Source organism: Coregonus clupeaformis, chromosome 8 (assembly GCF_020615455.1).
Source record: "Coregonus clupeaformis isolate EN_2021a chromosome 8, ASM2061545v1, whole genome shotgun sequence".
In the NCBI taxonomy this organism is placed as follows: Eukaryota; Metazoa; Chordata; class Actinopteri; order Salmoniformes; family Salmonidae; genus Coregonus; species Coregonus clupeaformis.
The window spans coordinates 28,978,522-29,003,051 of NC_059199.1; the positions used below are offsets into that span (position 1 = coordinate 28,978,522).

General features: G+C 40.8%; 2 protein-coding genes across 3 annotated transcripts; both read right to left on the minus strand.

The window, feature by feature from the left end:
* Positions 1 to 597: 597 nt before the first annotated feature.
* LOC121571386 (apolipoprotein Eb) lies at positions 598 to 8,720 on the minus strand. 2 transcript variants are annotated; one of them, XM_041882801.1, is made up of 6 exons: positions 8,589 to 8,720; positions 8,180 to 8,231; positions 7,777 to 7,930; positions 1,844 to 2,131; positions 1,406 to 1,562; positions 598 to 1,215 (listed from the first exon to the last, which is right to left on the minus strand). In XM_041882801.1, the coding sequence occupies exons 2-6, from the start codon at positions 8,220 to 8,222 to the stop codon at positions 1,045 to 1,047; spliced, it is 813 nt and encodes a 270-aa protein (XP_041738735.1). In that variant the 5' UTR covers positions 8,223 to 8,231; positions 8,589 to 8,720; the 3' UTR covers positions 598 to 1,044. The 2 variants fall into 2 exon arrangements, with proteins under 2 accessions (XP_041738735.1, XP_041738734.1); XM_041882800.2 differs by having other exon boundaries at positions 8,180 to 8,228; positions 8,589 to 8,719.
* A 1,513-nt stretch (positions 8,721 to 10,233) lies between these two features.
* LOC121572467 (zona pellucida sperm-binding protein 1-like) lies at positions 10,234 to 11,702 on the minus strand. Its single transcript, XM_041884538.2, has 4 exons — positions 11,313 to 11,702; positions 10,968 to 11,122; positions 10,703 to 10,885; positions 10,234 to 10,386 (listed from the first exon to the last, which is right to left on the minus strand). The coding sequence occupies exons 1-3, from the start codon at positions 11,444 to 11,446 to the stop codon at positions 10,734 to 10,736; spliced, it is 441 nt and encodes a 146-aa protein (XP_041740472.1). The 5' UTR covers positions 11,447 to 11,702; the 3' UTR covers positions 10,234 to 10,386; positions 10,703 to 10,733.
* Positions 11,703 to 24,530: the final 12,828 nt, after the last annotated feature.

The window sequence follows — 24,530 nt, forward strand, 5'->3', positions numbered from 1 at the left end:
CAGAAGTTGTCAGATCGGCTGTACCGACTTCAGATGAGTCCCAAGACGCTAATTCGATTTCTGCCGGGGCGAGGACATCGACTCTAGGGGGTTAGAGGACGCAACATTGTAAATGTCCCATTATGGCGTCTGTGAGAGCATGGGCAGCGCCGTTGAGGCCATCTCCATTTTGAACTACTCAATTTTCTTCTACTACTACTATGAGTTGTAAAACAAACAAAGTAGTATGTTGTTTGAACAGGTATAAAGCCAATGTTGCCGTTTACTGCCACCTGTAGTTATGGAATGTTTTCTAACGAGTATAATTAATTGGCTGATGCCTCCTGGTGGCCTGGATGGAATCATGTGATCCTTCCTTAACCAATAGGAAGTCCCACCCAGTTGACTACTTCAAGATGGTGAAAGTCCTTAATGGCGCTGTCCATGCTAAAACTGGCTTTTGGTGTCCTCCATATCTGTGATTGAAACACTTTGGTGGGAAAATGTGCATGTTTTTTTAATGCAAATTTGAGAATATTCACATAAATCCGTTGCCAATTGGATGGACAACTAGCTTATGATGATTGTCATGTCATATCTATGATCATAAAATAAGAATAACAATTCACAGATCTTTTTATTGGATTGACAGACTTGACAGATTATTACTTACTCACAAAGCCCTTTATACAATTCCCCTACCACAACTGTTCTGTCCCACTAATATACATTTTGATGTTAAGCAGTGACGGCTAGAGTGTGCCTCTCTGTGAACTTTATCAGCTAGGCCTTGATAGGGTGCCTTTTGTAGAGGTGGATGACAAGGGAGAGAGGATATTAACACAGGTAGATTTGTTCGGTTGATCTTTGGGATCTGTTACTATTCTGAAAAGATTTGTGCTCAGCCAAATATGCATTATGTCTTGTTTACGAATGGAGTGAAAAACGAAATGGTTTCTTTATGGCAACTTCTCCTCCCTTTTTTAAACTTGGGTGAAAAATGTGACATAGAACATAGTGAGTGAACTAGACCGCCACCCTAAGCCTGCATGGTGGTATGTTGATTTACATGGTCTCCATGATGGCCTTAGCCTGATCACGGATTTTGAGGCCGTAGGGGTTGAACCAGGTGCGCAGTTCCTCCATCTTGCCCTCGAGGGTGGTGCGGAGGTTCTCGGTGGTCTTCTCCAGCTGCTCGCGGACCTCCTCAGCCCGGGACTCAAGCTTGTCCTTCACCTGATATAATAAATGACATTTAGTTACAGCTAGTTGTAATATAATATATGCCATGTAGCAGACACTTTTATCCAAAGCGCCTACAATCATGCATTCATTTATTTGTATGGGTGGCACCAGCGGGAATTGAACCCACGATTATTGCCATTGCAAGTACCATGCGCTACTTACTGAGCCAGACAGTGCTCACCTTTTCAGCCTGGGTCGTCAGCAGTTTGCTGAGGGTAGTCATCTTATCCACAGCGCGCTCACGGATCTGGACATAGTAAGGCTGAAAGCGATCCCTCACGGATTCCACCCTGGAGGTGGTTCGAGACTGAAGCTCCTCAAAATAGGTGGTCACTTTGCTAAAAGAGAGTGGAGAGGAAGGAGATGTGAAAGACAGCTACTGTACAAAGGAAGGTAAAGCATTCCATTTCATTAGAACTTGTGTTTGCAGTTAAATTAGTCCCTCTAAGTGCATGACTATTCATGTGACAGATATTATGAAACATTTAGACAGAATAAGACAATGCTTTAAATCTAAAGACTTCAATACTCAATCTAAAGATTTAAATACTTTCAATCAGACTTCAATACTTTAATTGATCTAGTCCGGCAAACTGCTCCTGCCTTCTCTCTGTCACACCTGGAGATCTCCTGGGTGTCCTTGCTCAGGCGCTTGTTCAGCTTGCGGCTATATGTGTTGACCCTGTTCCTGACGTCATTGGCATTCTGCTCCAACATGGTCTGGAGTTCCTGGGTGTACACTGTGGTACGGTCCTTGGCTTCAGTCATGTGAGCCTGCAACTTGTTAAGGAGGAGCTGCATGTCCTTGCCCAGACGTTCAGCGGCGTCCTTAGCGAGAGGGCCCAGTTTGGTCTTCATATCATCACTGTACATGTTGAGCTCAGACATGGTGTCTGTGATCAGGGTACTGGGAGGGGAAACAGACAGGTTTGTTACCACAGAGATCCTATTAAATTACTATTTAATTACTATTACATTTGTAATGTAACAATGTAAACACCTGCTCTTTCCATAACATACTGACCAGGTGAATCTAACGCAACTAAATATTAGGAAGGTGTTCTTAATGTTTTGTACACTCAGTGTATATTTGTTAAATACATCAGAATATGTGAGTGTTATTCTTTGGACTGGGTGAAAATATAAAAATAAATGTTATTTATTTATTTATTTAACCTTTATTTTAACAGGGAAGACATATTGAGATGTAGGTCTCTTTTACAACGCGCCCTGTATATACAGTCGTGGTAAAACGTTTTGAGAATGACACAAATACTAATTTTCACAAAGTCTGCTGCCTCAGTTTTGATGATGTCAATTTGCATATACTCCAGAATGTCATGAAGAGTGATCAGATGAATTGCAATTAATTGCAGTCCCTCTTTGCCATGAAAATTAACTTAATCCCCAAAAAACATTTCCACTGCATTTCAGCCCTGCCACAAAAGGACCAGCTGCCATCATGTCAGTGATTCTCTCGTTAACACAGGTGAGAGTGTTGACGAGGACAAGGCTGGAGATCACTCTGTCATGCTGATTGAGTTAGAATAACAGACTGGGAGCTTTAAATGGAGGGTGGTGCTTGAAATCATTGTTATTCCTCTGTTAACCATGGTTACCTGCAAGGAAACACGTGCCGTCATCATTGCTTTGCACAAAAAGGGCTTCACAGGCAAGGATATTGCTGCTAGTAAGATTGCACCTAAATCAACCATTTATCGGATCATCAAGAAGTTCAAGGACAGAGGTTCAATTGTTGTGAAGAAGGCATCAGGGCGTCCAAGAAAGTCCAGCAAGCGCCAGGACTGTCTCCTAAAGTGGATTCAGCTGTGGGATCGGGGCACCACCAGTGCAGAGCTTGCTCAGGAATGGCAGCAGGCAGGTGTGAGTGCATCTGCACGCACAGTGAGGCGAAGACTTTTGGAGGATGGCCTGGTGTCAAGAAGGGCAGCAAAGAAGCCACTTCTCTCCAGGAAAAACATCAGGGACAGACTGATATTCTGCAAAAGGTACAGGGATTGGACTGCTGAGGACTGGGGTAAAGTCATTTTCTCTGATGAATCCCCTTTCCGATTGTTTGGGGCATCCGGAAAACACCTTGTCCGGAGAAGACAAGGTGAGCGCTACCATCAGTCCTGTGTCATGCCAACAGTAAAGCATCCTGAGACCATTCATGTGTGGGGTTGCTTCTCAGCCAAGGGAGTGGGCTCACTCACAATTTTGCCTAAGAACACAGAAATGAATAAAGAATGGTACCAACACATCCTCCGAGAGCAACTTCTCCCAACCATCCAATAACAGTTTGGTGACAAACAATGCCTTTCCCAGCATGATGGAGCACCTTGCCATAAGGCAAAAGTGATAACTAAGTGGCTTGGGGAACAAAACATCGAAATTTTGGGTCCATGGCCAGGAAACTCCCCAGACCTTAATCCCATTGAGAACTTGTGGTCAATCCTCAAGAGGTGGGTGGACAAACAAAAACCCACAAATTCTGACAAACTCCAAGCATTGATTATGCAAGAATGGGCTGCCATCAGTCAGGATGTGGCCCAGAAGTTAATTGACAGCATGCCAGGGCGGATTGCAGAGGTCTTGAAAAATACCTTGCAAATATTGACTCTTTGCATAAACTTAATGTAATTGTCAATAAAAGCCTTTAACACTTATGGAATGCTTGTAATTATACTTCAGTATACCATAGTAACATCTGACAAAAATATCTCATAACACTGAAGCAGCAAACTTTGTGAAGACCAATACTTGTGTCATTCTCAAAACTTTTGACCACGACTGTACAACATAAATATACACATTATATCCAAACTATATATGTACACACATTAAAATACAAAATCACAGTAATGGGAAGCACAAATAAAACAGCAAATCACCCAGAAAAACAGATACATTCAAATATGTCCCCAATCAATACATTAAATTGCATGAACGGCACCAGAACATCAAGATGAAATGTATTTAGAATTTTGTTCCAGCAATACGGTGCATTAAAATTAAAGCAGATTTACCTAGCTCGGTGGAGACCCTAGGAACCTCAAGAGTTAAATAATCCTGTGAACGGGTTAGACAACTCAGGTGCCTATACTTCAACAGGTTATATAAGACAGAAGTTTATGAAGTAGGGCCTTGTCAACAAAAAGGGAGTAATGTAGACATCTACAGGTCTTTAGCGAAGTCCAGCCAACTTTTTGATACAGGATTTAGTGATGAGTATCAAAACTGTAACCTGTAACAAAATGAAGGCCACTATGGTAGATGGCATCCAAGGATTTAAGAGTAATAGCAGCAGAACTTTGATAAATAATATCACCATAATCAAGAACAGATAAAAAGGTTGACTGAATAATCTGCTTCCTACTGCTTAGAGAAAGGCACGATCTGTTTCTGTAGAAAAAGCCAACTTAAAATCGGAGCTTTTTAACCAGCTCATCTATATGTTTTTTAAACATCACATCCATATCAATCCAAATGCCATGCGGGAACACGTTCGATTGGAGAACCATCTAATGAGTGAACATGTACAGTGGGGAGAACAAGTATTTGATACACTGCCGATTTTGCAGGTTTTCCTACTTACAAAGCATGTAGAGGTCTGTAATTTTTATCATAGGTACACTTCTACTGTGAGAGACGGAAAAAAAAAATCCAGAAAATCACATTGTATGATTTTTAAGTAATTCATTTGCATTTTATTGCATGACATAAGTAATTGATCACCTACCAACCAGTAAGAATTCCGGCTCTCACAGACCTGTTAGTTTTTCTTTAAGAAGCCCTCCTGTTCTCCACTCATTACCTGTATTAACTGCACCTGTTTGAACTCATTACCTGTGTAAAAGACACCTGTCCACACACTCAATCAAACAGACTCCAACCTCTCCACAATGGCGAAGACCAGAGAGCTGTGTAAGGACATCAGGGATAAAATTGTAGACCTGCACAAGGCTGGGATGGGCTACAGGACAATAGGCAAGCAGCTTGGTGAGAAGGCAACAACTGTTGGCGCAATTATTAGAAAATTGAAGAAGTTCAAGATGACGGTCAATCACCCTCGTCTGGGGCTCCATGCAAGATCTCACCTCGTGGGGCATCAATGATCATGAGGAAGGTGAGGGATCAGCCCAGAACTACACGGCAGGACCTGGTCAAATTACCTGAAGAGAGCTGGGACCACAGTCTCAAAGAAAACCATTAATAACACACTACACCGTCATGGATTAAAATCCTGCAGCGCACGCAAGGTCCCCCTGCTCAAGCCAGCGCATGTCCAGGCCCGTCTGAAGTTTGCCAGTGACCATCTGGATGATCCAGAGGAGGAATGGGAGAAGGTCATGTGGTCTGATGAGACAAAAATAGAGCTTTTTGGTCTAAACTCCACTTGCCGTGTTTGGAGGAAGAAGAAGGATGAGTACAACCCCAAGAACACCATCTCAACCATGAAGCATGGAGGTGGAAACATCATTCTTTGGGGATGCTTTTCTGCAAAGGGGACAGGACGACTGCACCGTATTGAGGGGAGGATGGATGGGGCCATGTATCACGAGATCTTGGCCAACAACCTCCTTCCCTCAGTAAGAGCATTGAAGATGGGTCGTGGCTGGGTCTTCCAGCATGACAACGACCCGAAACACACAACCAGGGCAACTAAGGAGTGGCTCCGTAAGAAGCATCTCAAGGTCCTGGAGTGGTCTAGCCAGTCTCCAGACTTGAACCCAATAGAAAATCTTTGGAGGGAGCTGAAAGTCCGTATTGCCCAACGACAGCCCCGTAACCTGAAGGATCTGGAGAAGGTCTGTATGGAGAAGTGGGCCTAAATCCCTGCTGCAGTGTGTGCAAACCTGGTCAAGACCTACAGGAAACGTATGATCTCTGTAATTGCAAACAAAGGTTTCTGTACCAAATATTAAGTTCTGCTTTTCTGATGTATCAAATACTTATGTCATGCAATAAAATGCAAATTAATTACTTAAAAATCATACAATGTGATTTTCTGGATTTTTGTTTTAGATTCCGTCTCTCACAGTTGAAGTGTACCTATGATAAAATTACAGACCTCTACATGCTTAGTAAGTAGGAAAACCTGCAAAATCGGCAGTGTATCAAATACTTGTTCTCCCCAATGTAGTTAATCTGAAACATTCTTATGAGAGTTTGAAAACAACATGTATTTAGTTTTGCCCGAAATAAGCACAACTTTTAAATCAGCAAGGGATTCCTGCATAGCTATAAAATCTGACTGTAGTTTTAACACAGCCAGATCAACAGTCGGGGCAATAGCATACATAATAGTATTATCCGCATATAGATTATGTTTACCATTTTTAACAGATTGACCAATGGTGCTTTTATAAATAGTGACGAGAACAGGTCCCAAAATCGCCCCCTGCGGTACACCTTTATGTACTTCAAGAAATTCAGACTTAACCCCATCAATCACGATGGCCTGAGTTCTGTCAATAAGATAATCATGAAACCATGAACAGGCGTCTATCGAGGACAATTTATTCAATAAAATAGCATGATCAACAGTATCAAACGCTTTTGACAGGTCCACAAACAAAGCAACACATTTCATTTTAGTGTCATTAGCAATTAAATTGGTTGCTGTAATAGTGCTATGTCCAAGCCTAAACCCTGATTGGTTTACATAAAAAATTAATGTATCAGATAAAAAAAGAGCAAAGTTCTACATTTACCAAGGATTCAAGAATCTTAACTAGACAAGGAACACTACTATCCCTGCCCTTATGGAGTGGCAGCACAAGAGCTGATTTCCATACTTTTGTAATATTTCCTGATAATGTTAAATAAAAAATGTGGATTATTTAGCCAACAATGATGGGCGCTGCACACTTAAGCAGACCGGGATCCAATTGGTTGGCCCCTGTGGATTTCTTGTTGTCTAGTGCTAGCAAAGCATCCAGTACTTCTTTTTCTGTAAATAGCCTAAAAGAAAAGCTCTGACTATCATTTCTCTGATCATTCAGCAAGTTTCCCCTATCAGCATCCAGCTCAATATCATTGTGAATAGGCTTTGAAGTTATTTCAAAGAGATAGCCTGCTGAAATAAAATAGTGATGAAATGTATCAATTATGTCTTTTTTCCCGTAATGAGGCTAGTTTCTGAATTAAATTTGTTGTGGCAGAGGAGGAAGCTGAACTCTCCAGAATTTAGCCAGGTTCCCATTACAATCCGAAAGAGCAGTTCTATAATAATTTAGCCTTTCTGATTTGTCTTACACAAAAGCTTGCCAGTCCGGGCCTAAGCCTTGACCGAAGCGTCATCTCTTTTATGAATGACTTTTGATAATTCCGGAGTGTACCAGGCATTCGATCTACCAGGCATTCGATCTACCTTTAACCCTTAATTTTTTTAAGGGAGCATGATTATCCACAATAGTATTGCAAAAAGGCTTGAAGCTAAATGCACATCAGAGAGATATTTCACCATATTCTTTGTTTATGTTTTTTGCAAGGGTTAATTGCCACGTGTAGGAAAGTAAAGGTACATTTGCACAGAAATAAACTCACTCCAGTTCTCTGCTGAGCTGGGAGGCCCTGATGTTCTTCACCTTCTCATCAGCCTTAGAGTTCAGGTCAGTTATGTAGTCCTTAAACTGGTCAATGGTCTTCTCCCAGGGAGTTTGGGGCTCATCTTGCATGGGTAGCACCCATGCATGGCAGCCTATAGTTAAGAGAATGGAGCAATTGATTGATTTAAACCAGTTGCTATTTGTATTGCCCCCGTCAATCATCCTGTTGGGTAATGTTTCGGAAAACAAATATTTTTCTAGAGCTGATGAAACCTCAATGATTTTCTTAGGTTGCGTCCCAAATGGCACCCTATTCCCTATTTAGTGTACTACTTTTGACCAGGGCCTATAGGAAATAGGGTGGTATTTGGGACACATACTCAGTAGAAGTGAAAGGTTACCTGAGAGGACGGCTAGAGCCAGGATTACTGCGACAGCCTTCATGGTGATCTGCTGACAATACACGGAAAATATCTGTTTATACAACAGTAATATACCATTCTGATTCAGTGATTTTATAACAATATTATATACAGGATAACTGATTTATGTTATATACAGGATCACTGATTTATGACAATTATATACAGGACTTTATAAATGCCCTTATTCATGCGCTGGAACTTTCTCAGTTTACAAAAACAACCCGAGCACTACTTACACAACATGGAATCAATTAATATTAGTAGTATTCACACACTTTTCTTGTTTACTGAGTTACGAACAGTCAAATTTTGTATATCATCTTGAAAGTAAAACAACAATGATCAGGTGATTAAAGCATAGTATATATATTAGTAAATAACTTACATTAGAGATCCTCTGTGGTGATGATACTGTAAGTAAACACTGACAGACGTTCACTGAGTATTTATACAACTTTGATTGCTCTGATGCGATCCCATAAATGCAAGGTGAATGTCCAACCTGTGTCCGAAGTTCCCAACACAAAGTGTGTTGTAATTATTTATTGCTGGATTATAATGTTGTTCCATGTTGCACAATCAAGCTGTTAGCACTATCAAACACTATCAAGCACTCTCAAAAGAACACACAAGATACACATGATACATACACGTGATTCACAGCTTAATACATTCCTGTAAAAGCATCTAATAAAAGCCCCTAATATGCTGAGACTTAAAGGTGAAACCAAATCCCTTGGTGGGCCTTCGTCATTGGTTTTACCTATCCTATCTTTTCAGATCAAGGGAAGGAGACAAGTAAAGAAAGCCACTTGTCACTATTCATAGTGTTAGCCAATTGGAAAGTGTCCTATCAATGTACTATTCCAAAGGTTTATGGATAATGACAAGAATGGCAGAGAGCATGCCCGATATCAGCAAGCTCAGATCACACTGATATGATGGAATATTGTTTAACGGCCTTTGGCCAGCAAGTCTTATGCTGTCATAGGTTATATTGGTCTCCAATACATTGGTCAATGTTTCTTGATTCTGTCTATAACCTGGAATACTTTTGACCTTTGAAGTCATTGTCAGTGTTTCAGACACCAGCACATGGATATAAATGCATTGGAGGAATGAACAGTGAGTGAGAAGTTATTGCAGTGTTGTTACCACTACTGCCTCTGTTGCCACAACTGTGTTGCTTATAAAGAACATAAAAGAAGAAGAAGTTGAAGAATTAATTAACTTTGATCCTGTCCTATATTGATTTGCTTTCATATTCTGACTTGCAGTACAATGTCAGCAGCCTTCAGAAATTATTCATACCCCTTGACTTATTGCACATTTTGTTGTGTTACAGCCTGAATTCAAAATTGATTAAATATATTTTTTATCTCACCCATCTACACACAATACCCCATGATGACAAAGTGAAAACATGTTTTTAGAAATGTTAGCAAATGTATTGAAAATGAAATACAGAAATATCTACATACTGAACCAGGATTTCCTCTAGGAAATCAGCTAGTAACATTTTCAGACAGCCTCGGTCTATAAAATGTTTAGTGCAGCGAAGTGTTCTTTGATCCAATACTTGGGGGTCTATTCAATCTATATCGCTGAAGAGTTACAGATTGTGCGATAGAAATGTAAAGGTAAATTCCGAATGAAACGACATATGCAGCATTTACCATAAATGCGGTCTCTGCTAACGTGGGAACATTGCCTTAAAGGGCTGGATTCAATCTGTATCGCAGAAGATCCGTGTTAAAATGTAAAGGTAATTTCTGATTGAGCCGACATACAGCGTTTACCATGAATGCAGTCTCCGCGACCACGGGAATATTGCCTTTAATTGTCAATAACACTATAAAGCAGATCTTCTGCGATACGGATTGAATAGAGCCCTTGATTGCGTAATGAACAAATCACCTTTTGCTGTGATGTCATCATATTCTGATTATTGACTGAATTAATGCTATCTCCTGCACTGAATTGCAGGGTAGCATCTGATCGGAGGACGAGGTTCACAGCTGGAGATGAATGAATTGATCCACAGACAAATGTCAGAGTTTTAAAGAATATTTGTATTGCAACTAATACCTTTGATCTCCATATCACAGCCAGCACCAGGACAAAGACAACAAGCATTGTAGAGCCAGCCACTGCCAGGGGGCTGTAGTTCAAAGACTGGGGCACTATGGAGAAAAGGAAGCAGTCAAATTATGTTCATATGCAGACAAATTGAAATCTGGATCTCAAAGCAAGTTCCCCTCTAATCATGGGACTGATTTAGACCTGGGACAGCAGGTGGGTGCAATTCATTATCAGGTAGAAAACATAAAACCAGCAGTACTCAGATTCCAGGCTCAAATTTGAATACCCCTGTAATGTGTAGGCCTAAATGTTGAAAAAGGCCCATTGTTAGTCGCTCACCTTCACCATCAGACTGGCCCAGCCCCAGATCTGAAACAAACCTAGAGACACATTGTGCCTATCAGTCTGTTTAATTACCCGTCAACCAGGACATCCCACTGGGGCACTCTTAAGGCTGGGAGTTGACGTCACCCACCAGAATAAGGACAAGTTTGGGATCAGTTCTTCCCAGGATGTGCACTTCAGTATACACAGGCTCCCGCAGGACTTTAGTAACGGGGTAGTCTGCTGCAGTATAGTAAGACTTGCATGCCTCCACTCCTGTTGAGATCAGAAAGGGTTAATGAAAATGGTAATACTTTGTAAAAATCAGGCAATAATAGCCAACCATAAATTCCCTTACCCTCATTGCAATCTTTGCGAGACATTGGCCACTTGCCAGTCTGAGCTCTGCTCGAAGAGCTCCTGGGACAGCCACAGGGGAGGATAGAGGAACTGTTAACGTCAACAACCAGAGCCTCAACAGTACTGCCCAAATACCTACACTGGAAGAGCAACCTAGGGACAAGGGCATGTCAGTAAATTACTGGGATTCTGCATTGCAAATCAGACACCTAGGGCGGTTTCCTGGACACAGATTGAGCGTAGTCCTGGTCTAAGTCACTTTCAATGTAGAATCTCCATTGAACATGCTTTTCAGTCAGGATTAGACTTAATCCGTGTCCAGGAAACCAGCCCCTAAACTCACTGAAAGTGGCTGTCCCTTGTGATGGACGCAAGGGGTCCAATCCAAACTTCATATGAAGATGACATCTGTTTTTCATAAACCAAATAGCCTCCCTCATCCTGCAAGAGACACATTCTGAACCAAGATGGTTTCATGAAAACAAACTCAATAGATCAAGTCAACAAACTTACCAACATACTGGTGCCACATTTACTAACAGAAAACTGGAATATGGCAAAGGCAGCAGTGGTGCATCTCCTCCCAGCAGACTGATGGGCTAACTGCTGCCCAGAGGCATGGGCAGTTTGTCTGGCCTGCTGAGGTTGCTGAAAAGCTTGACCCAATGGTTTCTGTGACGATGGTCTCCATGGTTGTGCGTCACACAAACAACAGCCACAACTCTGGAAACAAGGCGCGCACGTAGACAAGATGGCGTATTGAATTGAAAGCGGTACAAACCACCTCAAGATAAAAACATAATATTCGAAATCAGTAAATTAGACTAAATATTAGCATTTCATATATTCGCAGTAAATAAAATTCAATCTGGATAATAACACAAAACAAATCATAAGGCTAGAGAAATATATCAACAAATATTACAACAACACGCAACACCCAAACATGGCGGAAGATAAACGAGGAGAACCAACTCGTCGACTGATACAGATGATTTATGCTTTTCATCACTGGGTCTGGTAAGTGTGGAAAGCGACCTGTTGAAGTCGATAAATGACAAATTGGGCATACTAGAATTGGTCAGTAAGAACGTAAGAGAGTTGAAAGCGAGTCTTGAAATGAGTGACGAAAAAGCATCGATAATGGAAACAGAAACCAAAAAATTAAAAGTGACAGTAACTAAGATGGAAACGGACGTTAGGGAACTTAAAAAGGAGAACAACCTTCTGAGAGAAGCCTTACTAGACATCCAAACTAGATCGATGAGAGAAAGTCTAGTACTTACGGGTATTCAGGAAAAGGAGGGAGAAATAACCGAGAATATTATGAAGGATTTCCTGCATACAGCGCTTCAAATACCACTCGAGGCTGTCGATAAAATCCAACTCAAACGTGTACACCGTTTCGGACAAAGAGGACAGAAATATGATCGCCCAATCGTTGCCAAATTTGCATTTTTGAAGGATAAAGCTATGGTTAAAAGCCTAGGAAAAAGACTTGCTGGCACGAAAGTAGGCATGAATGATCCGTTCCCGAGGGAGATTGCAGAAAGGCGCAAAGTTCTGTATCCAATCTTCAAGGAAAATAGATTAAAAGGGAAACGTGTGGCACTTGTGGTCGATAAACTATATATTGACAACCAAATGTTCAGAGACACAAAGACTACTCCATGGCTATTCTAAAAGTTATAATAGAGGAGTTGAATAATGGAACACCCAATACTAGCAATGATAGGGATTGGAATATTAAATAACATTTATAGTAAGTATAGTATTTAAAAAAGGATAAAATGATATAACAAGAAAAGATAACAAGCAGAATAATACACCTTCAAATACAACTAATTAGAACATGGCTTTTTTGGCGCGCAATTGTTGTTTTGGCGGACGGTTGTTGAGCTTGGTCCTGTGTTCTCCCTGGCGTCCTTTCCCCCTTGCGGCAGGTGTGGGAAGTGGGTGCGTTTGCACGCTCGGCCCATTTCCTCCGCAGTCAACCATGTGGTGTGCATTTTTGTGTTTGGAAAGGTGCAGTGTTAATTGAGTGAGAGGGAAAATGGTTGCATATCCTAGATCCGACGGGTGTCTATGAGCAGGGGTAGTGAGAGAGAGCTTTCAATTTTGTGTAGATGAGGGATATACATTTTTAAATATAGTATATAGTATATTTTAAATATAGTATCTAATTTAATTTTTTATTGTCCTATCATGATGGAAAGATCCCCAACCCTATATCCTGGACACCCACCTGAGTGACCCATACACCAAAGAGAAGTTCCCATCTCTTTTATGGACCTGCTGTGAGTATGCAGCCTAAACAGAGAAATAAATGCGGTTAGAGACCTACTTGAGCAGCACCGCCACCTCAAGATTCTGAGCCTGCCTGGCAGGGTTGGTCCTACAAAGCCAGAGCCCCCTGATGGGAGAGCATTATATACAAGGAAATTCTCAAAGCTGCTAATGAGAACCTTGACGACCTTTTACCTAGCCAGTGGGGATTCCGGTGGGGTATCCCCACCCAGGTAGTGGCAGTGCTGGCAACACTGGCTGCAGTAACCCATGGGGAGGGGGTCACACTCGGACAATCAGAGAGGGGGTTTATCATTGTGGCCCAGGTGGCACAAAATAATCAAAGGTCTGACTGCACGGAGATGCTTGGGAAAAATGGTTACAACGGGGGACCAGAGTGTTTGTGTCTCAGGTGAAGAGGGTGGATCTGATCTCCATCACCTGGGACTTGACATAGATTAAGTAGATTAATCAAATCTGACATTGTTGTCAATTTCTGCTCAATCTTGCATGCTTTCTCAATCAGCTGTAACTGTAAATCAGGTCCTTTCTTGAGTTGGGCTCTGGGATATAACAACCGTTGAGTATCTGATTTTATGGTGGATTGTGGAGGAGGGGGGATGAGTGTGTTGGAGTATGTGAGTATGTGAGTGTGTGTTTGTCTGGCATCTGTTGTGGGGGGGTGGGGATGTTGGGGGGGTATGGGATGGAGCACGGTAATTATTTGCTAGGATAATAATTGCTTGTCAATAAATTAAATGTAATACAATGGCAATCCGGGTTATATGTTAAAATCCTACGTATGAACTGCCAACATTATTACGCATATTAATTGTTAATGATGGAAAATAAGATATGCAAGATATTTGAATAGATATATATTTTTAAATAGTTATATATAGAGGTGACAGCATTGGAAATGCTTTTGGCGGTTAATCTGCTTCTGTTTTGTGCGTGGCACTGTATGCTGTTTGATGGATGGGTCCTGGCCTCTCGGGGCCCTAGGGATCCGGAGGGATGTGGGTGGGATGCCGATCACTGGGATGACGGCTCAACTTGGGATGGGGAGGGGCTTTAGCGGGGGAATTAGTGGAGAACAATTGAAGGGATACTTAGTAGCAATGCAAATATCATGGTACAGCTATATGGACACTAAATCATTATGGGTTTTTTTAATGGTAAATTTACAAACATATATAATGATAAATAGACTTGAAACTTGTATCTCATTATGGTGTATGGTGAAATAAGTATAGCCAGTTATAATTGTAATGGCTTAGCTGATAATAACAAAAGAAGAACAATATTTACATGGCTCAAAGAGAAGGAATATAATATCTATTGTTTACAGGAAACTCATTCAACAATTCTAGATGAAGTTCCGTGGAAAAAGGAATGGGGGTGTGAAATATACTTCTCCCATGGGCAAAGAAATTCAAAAGGGGTGATGATATTAATTAATAGTAATTTCGATCCGAATGTGCAAATTGTCCAAACAGATACGCAATGTAGATGGATTATTTTAAATATGTTATTGGACAATAAACAGATATGGCTCATTAACATTTACAGACCAAATAATGATGATCCACACTTCTTTGACAATATATATAATAAATTATCAACCCTGCAAGCAATTCAAGACAATATTATTATGGTGGGGGATTATAATACTGTTTTAAATAACTCAATGGACCGTAAAGGAAATCACACCACCAACAATCACCCACATGCTCTTAAGGAAATCGTGAATGTCATGGATACATTAGAACTAGTAGATATATGGAGGCTTAAATATCCTGATCTAGTGAGATATACATGGCGGAGACTCAATCAAGCTAGTCGTCTTGACTTCTTTCTTATCTCATTCTCGTTGGCACCAAAAGTTTAAAAAGTGTTGATAGGGGACAGAATGCGGTCGGACCATCATATAATTGGCATATACATTACTCTTACTGAATTTCCACGTGGGCGAGGATATTGGACATTTAATCAAAGCCTATTGGATGATAATTTATTTTTAACTAGGACAAAGGAATTTATAACTGACTTTTTCCGACATACCATAGGTACAGCAAATCCCCTTATTGTATGGGACACCTTTAAATGTGCCTTTAGAGGCCATGCAATTCAGTACTCATCTCAAAAACAAAAGCAATTTAGGTCAAAAGAGTTTATACTAACAAAGGAAATAGAAAGTCTAACAGAACAAATAGATGGCAATAAAAACTGTAACATAGAGGCTCAGAATAAATTAGAGGAAAAACAAAAAGAAATGGAGAAACTTATTCAAGAAATATCAAGTGTAATATATTATAAAAATAAAGCAAACAATGGAATATGGGGAAAAATGCACCAAATTCTTTTTTAATCTTCAACATAGGAATGCTACCAAAAATAATTTAATGAAATTGGTTACAATTGACGGAGTAACCCATGATTCACCAAATTATATTTTGAAGGAGGAAACAAGGTACTTTAACCCTCCCGTTGTCCTAGGGTCAAAATGACCCGCCACTGTGTTGAACCAACTTTATTTAATTTTTATATTTTTTTGATCATTTGTGAGAAGGAGGCAGTGATACTTTATTTAAAGTCTCACTGCCTCCTTCTCACAAATGATCCCAAAAATATAAAAATTAAATAAAGTTGGTTCAACACAGTGGCGGGTCATTTTGACCCTAGGACAACGGGAGGGTTAAGCATATGTTTTTGTTTCAGTCGCCTCCATCTCCTCTAACTGAAGCTAATTGTAGAGATTTTTTTTCTATTGATAATGTAAAATTAACAGCCAAACAGAAAGACTCATGTGAAGGTGAAATTACACAGGAGGAACTTCTGGATGCAATTAAAGACTTTAAGTCTGGGAAAACTCCAGGGTTGGATGGCATACCAGTCGAAGTATACCAAACCTTTTTTGATATACTAAGAGGACCGCTATTAGCATGTTTTAACCACTCCTATGTAAATGGTAGATTATCTGACACTCATTATTACTGAAATAGGATACAAGTGGAAAATATAAAGATCCAGTCCATTTAAAATATTGGAGGCCCCTTACACTACAGTGTTGTGATGCAAAAATTCTAGCAAAATGTATAGCGCATAGAATTAAAAAGGTATTGTCGGATATTATTCATTCTAATCAGACAGGTTTTTTACAAGGAAGATACATTGGAGATAATATAAGGCAAGTATTGGAAACAATAGAACATTATGGAAAATCGGAGAAACCAGGCCTGCTATTCATAGCAGACTTTGAAAAGGCATTTGATAAAGTACGACTGGGGTTTATATATAAATGCCTGGAGCATTTCAATTTTGGTGAATCTCTTATAAAATGGGTCAAAATCATGTATAGTAACCCTAGGTGTAAAATAGTAAATAATGGCTATTTCTCAGAAAGTTTAAAACTGTCAAGAGGAGTTATGGAAATGTCTGCTCTACCCAAAATTACAACAGAAAAAAAAAAAAATGGAAAAGGAAAGTGGAAGGAGAAAGTAAGGAACTTGTCTGTCGGCCTTTAAGCAATGGTTTTTTTCTGGCCACTCTTCCGTAAAGCCCAGCTCTGTTGAGTATACGGCTTATAGTGGTCCTATGGACAGATACTTCAATCTCCGCTGTGGAGCTTTGCAGCTCCTTCAGGGTTATCTTTGGTCTCTTTGTTGCCTCTCTGATTAATGCCCTCTTTGCCTGGTCCGTGAGTTTTGGTGGGCGGCCCTCTATTGGCAGGTTTGTTGTGGTGCCATATTCTTTCAATTTTTTAATCATGGATTTAATGGTGCTCCGTGGGATGTTCAAAGTTTTGGATATTTTGACCTGTTTGGAGAGCTCCTTGGTCTTCATGGTGCCGCTTGCTTGGTGGTGCCCCTTGCTTAGTGGTGTTGCAGAATCTGGGGCTTTTCAGAACAGGTGTATATATACTGAGATCATGTGACAGATCATGTGACACTTAGATTGCACACAGGTGGACTTTATTTAACTAATTATGTGACTTCTGAAGGCAATTGGTTGCACCAGATCTTATTTAGGGGCTTCATAGCAAAGGGGGTGAATACATATGCACATACCACTTTTCCATTATTTATTTTGTTGAATTTTTTTAAACAAGTTATTATTTTCATTTTGCTTCACCAATTTGGACTATTTTGTGTATGTCCATTACATGAAATCCCAATAAAAATCCATTTAAATTACAGGTTGTAATGCAACAAAATAGGAAAAATGCCAAGGGGGATGAATACTTTTGCAAGGCACTGTATTAAGCCATTTCATCCCCTCTAGATGAAGTAACACTGTAGGGCTCCCGAGTGGCGCAGCGGTCTAAGGCACTGCATCTCAGTGCTTGAGGTGTCACTACAGACCCCCTGGTTTGATTCCAGGCTGTATCACAACCGGCTGTGATTGGGAGTCCCATAGGGCGGCGCACAATTGGCCCAGCATCGCCCGGGTTTGGCCGGTGTAGGCCGTAATTGTAAATAAGAATTTGTTCTTAACTGACTTGCCTAGTTAAATAAAGGGGAACAAAATTACAGGGCCTGTTTCCCAGACACAAATTTAGCTTAATCCTGGACAAAAACCTTTTCTCGATTCTCCATTTAAAGTGCTTTTTAGTGCAGGACTAGGCTTAATCTGTGTCTGGGAAATCATCAAATAATGTCTAAAGGGGTTATGATGACCCTAAAATTGATGGTGTCAGCAGGTCATAACATGTAAACAGTATGTAATGTGGCAGTAGGTGTAACAAGAGGACATATAGCAGGGCACGCAGTTCTGGACTTTGTTCTTCAGTACAACTTCCAGCCCCTTATATACAGTACACTGAGTATACCAAACATTAGGAACACCTTCCTAATATTGAGTTGCCCCCCCCCCTTTTGCCCTCAGAACAGTCTCAATTCATCGGGGCATGGACTCTACAAGGTGTCGAAAGCGTTCCACAGGGATGCTGGCCCATGTTGACTCCAATGCTTCCCACAGTTATGTGAAAGGCACTTAAATGTTTTGTCTTGCCCATTCACCCTCTGAATGGCACACATACACAATCCATGTCTCAATTGTCTCAAGGCTGAAAAATCCTTCTTTAACCTGTCTCCTCCCCTTCATCTACACTGATTGAAGTGGACTTAACAAATTACATCAAAAAGGGATCATAGCTTTCACCTGGATTCACCTGGTCAGTCTGTGTCATGGAAAGAGCAGGTGTTCTTAATGTTTGGTATACTCAGTGTATACATACAGCCCTTATACCTACAGTGCACAGTACTACCAGACACAAGCTCTCGCAAACAGGCAACCCAGCTAACAAACAGAGAATGTTCCCTAAAGCAGGATTGCCCAACCCTGTTCCTGGAGAGCTACCCTCCTGTAGGACGGGCTTGTGGGAATGGCTGGAATGGAAAAGGTGGAATGGTATCAAATACCATGTGTTTGATGCCATTCCATTTGGGCCTTTCCAGCTATTATTATGAACCGTCATCCCTTCAGCAGATTCCAATGGTCTGTATAGTTGTCTAATGTATAGGTGGGGCATATTAACCTATTTTTAATGTTACTCCTGAATCACTATGATCTATCAAATAATTTATTGAATGTACTTTTAACAGAGCTTAAATTTACTTCAAAGTGCATTCACCCTATTGCTTACACCTATCAAGTTCTTTCAGATCTAGTGCCTAGGGAGGAGGGTTTAGGGTGTCTTCTTCTAACTATATTGGCCCAATAAGCACATGCCCTAGAGAAATCCCTTATTGTGACAGTGGTTAGGGCGTTCATTGTTGGTGCTGGAGGCCTGGATCGAGACCCGCTAGGAGAATCATCCTACTCTCACATTCTTAGCAATATACAGTACCAGTCAAAAGTTTGGACACACCTACTCATTCAAGGATTTTTCTTTATTTTTTACTATTCTGTACATTGTAGAATAATAGTGAAGACATGAAAACTATGAAATAACACATATGGAATCATGTAGTAACCAAAGAAGTGTTAAACAAATCAAAATATATTTAATATTTTTCAAAGTAGCCACCCTTTGCCTTGATGACAGCTTTGCACACTCTTGGCATTCTCTCAACCAGCTTCACCTGGAATGCTTTTCCAACAGTCTTGAAGGAGTTCCCACATATGCTGAGCACTTGTTGTCAGTGGTGGAAAAAGTACTAAATTGTCATACTTGAGTAAAAGTAACATTATGGTTTATTGTGTGTGGGCCAGTTGTGCGACAAAAGCATTTTATTGTTCCAAGCACAAGGTGCACCTGTGTAATGATAACGCTGTTTAATCAGCTTCTTTATATATGCCACACCTGTCAGGTGGATGGATTATCTTGGCAAGGAGAAATGCTCACCAACAGGGATGCAAACAAATTTGTGCACAAAATTTGAGAGAAATAAGCTTTTTGTGCGAATGGAACATTTTGGGGATCTTTTATTTAAGCTCATGAAACATGGGACCAACACTTTACATCTTGCATTTATATTTTCGTTCAGTATAGATAAGTTCTGCTTGACATAAAGTTAGGAGAACATTACCTTAAACACCAAAACATGCTAAAGGTCCTCAGAAGGTTTTTGCTAACGTAGATAGAATGTTCCACTAACTAACGGAAAACTGGACACTCAAACATTAGGGAAACATTATGGGTTACATTACAAAAACATTCTCACTCCCTAGATTTGTAAGCTGGGAAGACATTAGCTTTCTCTAGGCATTTTGTAAACATAGACTACAATAATATCTGGGATGAGAAACTGAGTTTATTGTTTCATTCACCAATTGTCTTTTTTTCTCCATTAGCTGCAGGCTCTCTTGAGAAAAGGTCTACATTTTTTCAAGCAAACTTGCTTATATCTCAGTATATATATTTGTCAGTATTATCATGTGTGATTTCAATAAATGAAATTCAAGAAGCTGAATGCTGTTCATTTCATCAATTGAAACAATTAAATGAATCAATCCTAAATGAATCAATCCTTTTCTTTATTTTTACTATTTTCTACACTGTAGAATAATAGTGAAGGCATCAAAACTATGAAATAACATATGGAATCATGTAGTAACAAAAAAAGTGTTTTATATTTGACATTCTTCAAAGCAGCCACCCTTTGCCTTGATGACAGCTTTGCACACTCTTGGCATTTTTGTCACCCATTGGACCTTTTCCACATTTTGTTAAGTAACAGCCTTATTCTAAAATTGATTAAATTGTTTTTTTTTTCCCCTCATCCATCTACACACAATAACCCATAATGACAAATCAAAAAAAGGTTTGGCATTTTTAGCTAATTAAAAAAATAGAATTGAAATATTACATTTACATAAGTATTCAGACCCTTTACTCAGTACTTTGTTGAAGCACCTATGGCAGCGATTACAGCATCTTCTTGGGTATGACGCTACAAGCTTGGCAGACCTGTAGTTGGGGAGTTTCTCCCATTCTTCTCTGCAAATCCTCTCAAGCTCTGTCAGGTTGGATTTGGACTGTTGCTGCACAGCTATTTTCAGGTCTCTCCAGAGAGATTCGATCGGATTCAAGTCTGGGCTCTGGTTGGGCCACTCAAGGACATTCAGAGACTTGTCCCGAAGCCACTCCTGCGTTGTCTTGGCTGTGTGCTTAGGGTCGTTGTCCTGTTGGAAGGTAAACCTTTGCCCCAGTCTGAGCGCTCTGGAGCAGATTTCATCAAGGATCTCTCTGTACTTTGCTCCGTTAATCTTTCCCTCGATCCTGACTAGTCTCCAGGTGCCTGCCGCTGAAAAACATCCCCACAGCATGATGATGCCACCACCATGCTTCACCATAGGGATGTTGCCAGGTTTCCTCCAGACGTGACGCTTTGCATTCAGGCCAAAGAGTTCAATCTTGGTTTTATCAAATCAGAGAATCTTGTTGCTCATGGTCTGAGAAACTAGTACAGGAGAACTTATATATCCTAACATCGCTTTGTAGGGCAAGGACTCAACATTAAAACTCAAAATAACAGACGACTCTTCTGTATCACCACTCACGCCACCCTGTCTGCGTCTCACCAAACAACGAGCATCAAAAACACCAGGAATCTTCCCCATCAGTTGGTAAACTTTCACATTTACCGCTACCACAGTAATCACTCCTTTCGATGGTGCCCTTTTCTTGAGAGCAAAACAATTCACATCTCTTGTACCCATTCGTTTAACGCAGAGTGCCTGCTCCCTCTGACAGCAGAAACACAAACAATTATCAAAAGACCACTTCTGGTTACCTTCACCGATTCCACAGCATCCAACTCTGTTTTCACCCACCCTGAAACCACAAATGGATCAGTCAAAAGGCAAGGGTCCACTTTTTCCAAAAATGTCACTCCTACCGTCAAAGACTCATCTTTCACCCAGCAGTACCTACCTCCCAACGAAGAAGACCTCAAACTGCCATGAGTCAAAGCTAAGACCCGCCTACTTACTGAGGTAGCACTTGGATTGGGCAAATGAGGCCACTGCTGAACAATGTATATCAGAAATAGATGTCAATCTCAGCGTAAGCAACCAACATGAACACCACTGAGGTATAATAAGGCTAATCAAAGTGATACACCTACACTTGTAGCCAATTGGTTATTAGACGTTTCCGTCACAAGATAGCTGCAATAAGATTGGACAAATGCAACATCCGCCTTTCCCAACCAATGGTCGCTGATAGGTTGTAAAAGGGACACTTTCTCCGAATTGGACAAGAGAGCAAGGTTCCCAAGGGCTGAGGGGCGGGTCATCACTGTTAGAAGGCTGCTGATTGGTGGACAAGCTAAGTAATTGTGGTTGGTTGCAGTGCAGGGACGTAAAACAAAAAAGTGCTGCCTGTGAAGGTCAGTGACAGCATGAGGGTCTTGGGTCAAAGACACCAAAAATTACATTTACATTTTAGTCATTTAGCAGACGCTCTTATCCAGAGCGACTTACAGTTAGTGAGTGCATACATGTTTTCATACTGAATGTTCCGGGCATTCAGTATGAATGTATGGAATAGCTCCAACACTACTTTTTCGCCAGGGCCGGCTTACCGAACGGGTATGCAAGGCACATGCCCCGGGCCCCCAGATAGCATATGACAGAATTTTTTTTAGAATTGTACAAAATGTGCTTTAAACTGCATATTTTTTCTCAGCCTCATTGCAGAATGTGTAGAATAGCAGGAAATTTGCTTTAAAACAGCAACATTTTCTCTCAGCCTAATGGCAAAATGTGTACAAAAGCATGAGATGAGCTATAAAACAGCACACATTCTTCTCTGCCCCATGGCAGAAAGTGTAGAATTGCAATAAATTAGCTTTAAAACTGCAACATTTTCTTAGCCTCATGACAAAATGTGTAGAATAGCATTCTAAAACTGCTAATTGTTCTCTGTGCACCATGGCAAAATGTGTTCAAATGCAGGTGGTTAGCAGATTTCACTCCGCTCCCCATGAAAATAAACATTTTTGGGGGTGGGGGGCCCCCAAATGCGGTAGTACGGCCCTGTTTTTCCCCTAGAATGTTAGATCTCTAGTCCAAGTATTACCTTACCCATTATTCTCCCTTTCCGCATGAACTTGAGACAATGTTAGAAATACATTACCAGGGTCCCTGCGGTCCACACATCTTGTGACGGTCCAAGGTGTTAAAATCAAGCTGCCCCTCTAGGGCTCGGCGATATGGACAAAATATCATATCACAATATTTTTGACAGTACGCCGGTATTGGACAGTATTTTATGTTTTTTAATAATAAAAGTTCTAAATATGCTTTATGAGTAGTTCATGACCCTAGGGTGGCAACAAAGTGATTTCAATGGGGCTTTCTCCGTTTATACTGTTCAATCCAACTTGATAAATTCCCTGCACTTTTATTATTTCCACACTTTGCCACGCAGCATGATATGGGCAAAAAATATAGGCCTAGTTAATTGGTGAACTGTTGGAATCATGGAAATATGATTATTCTATATTTAACACAAAATAAAAAAGCAAAATGCAACATTTTCAACAATTTTACTGAGTTACAGTTCATATAAGGAAATCAGTCAATTGAAATAAAATCCTTAGGCCCTAATCTATGGATTTCACGACTGGTATTACAGAAATGCATCTGTTGGTCACAGATACCTTAAAAAAAAAAATGGGGTGTGGATCAGAAAACCAGTCAGTATCTGGTGTGACCACCATTTGCCTCATGCAGCGCGACACATCTCCTTCACATAAAGTTGATCAGGCTGTTGATTGTGGCCTGTGGAATGTTGTCCCACTCCTCTTCAATGTGGGAAGTTGCTGGATATTGGCAGGAACTGGAACAAGCTGTTGTTCACGTCGATCCAGAGCATCCCAAACATGCTCAATGGGTGACATGTCTGGTGAGTATGCAGGCCATGGATGAACTGGGACATTTTCAACTTCCAGAAATTGTGTACAGATCCTTGCGACATGGGGCCATGCATTATCATGCTGAAACGGATGAATGGCACGACAATGGGCCTCAGGATCTCGTCACGGTATCTCTGTGCATTCAAATTGCCATCTATAAAATGCAATTGTTTTCATTGTCCATAGCTTATGTCTGCCCATACCATAACCCCACCATGGGGCACTCTGTTTGCAACCTTGACATCAGCAAACCACTCGCCCACACGCCATCTGCCCAGTACAGTTGAAACTGTGATTCATCCGTGAAGAGCACACTTCTCCAGTGTGCCAGTGTCCATTGAAGGAGAGCATTTGCCCACTGAAGTCGGTTACGACGACGACGAACTGCAGTCAGGTCAAGACCCTGGTGAGGACGACAAGCACGCAGATAAGCTTCCCTGAAACGGTTTCTGACAGTTTATGCAGAAATTATTTGGTTGTGCAAACCCACAGTTTCATCAGCTGTCCGGGTGGCTGGTCTCAGACGATCCCGCAGGTGAAGAAGCCGGATGTGGACGTCCTGGGCTGGCGTGGTTACATGTGGTCTGCGGTTGTGAGGACGGTTGGACAAACTCTATAAAACGACGTTGGAGGCGGCTTATGGTAGAGAAATTAACATTAAATTCTCTGGCAACAGCTCTGGTTGACATTCCTGCAGTCAGAATGCCAATTGCACACTCCCTCAAAACTTGAGACATTTGTGGCATTGTGTTGTGTGACAAAACTGCACATTTTAGAGTGGCCTTTTATTGTCACAATGTGCACCTGTGTAATGATCATGCTTTTTAATCAGCTTCTTGATATGCCACACCTGTCAGGTGGATGGATTATCTTGGCAAAGGAGAAATGCTCATTAATAGGGATGTAAA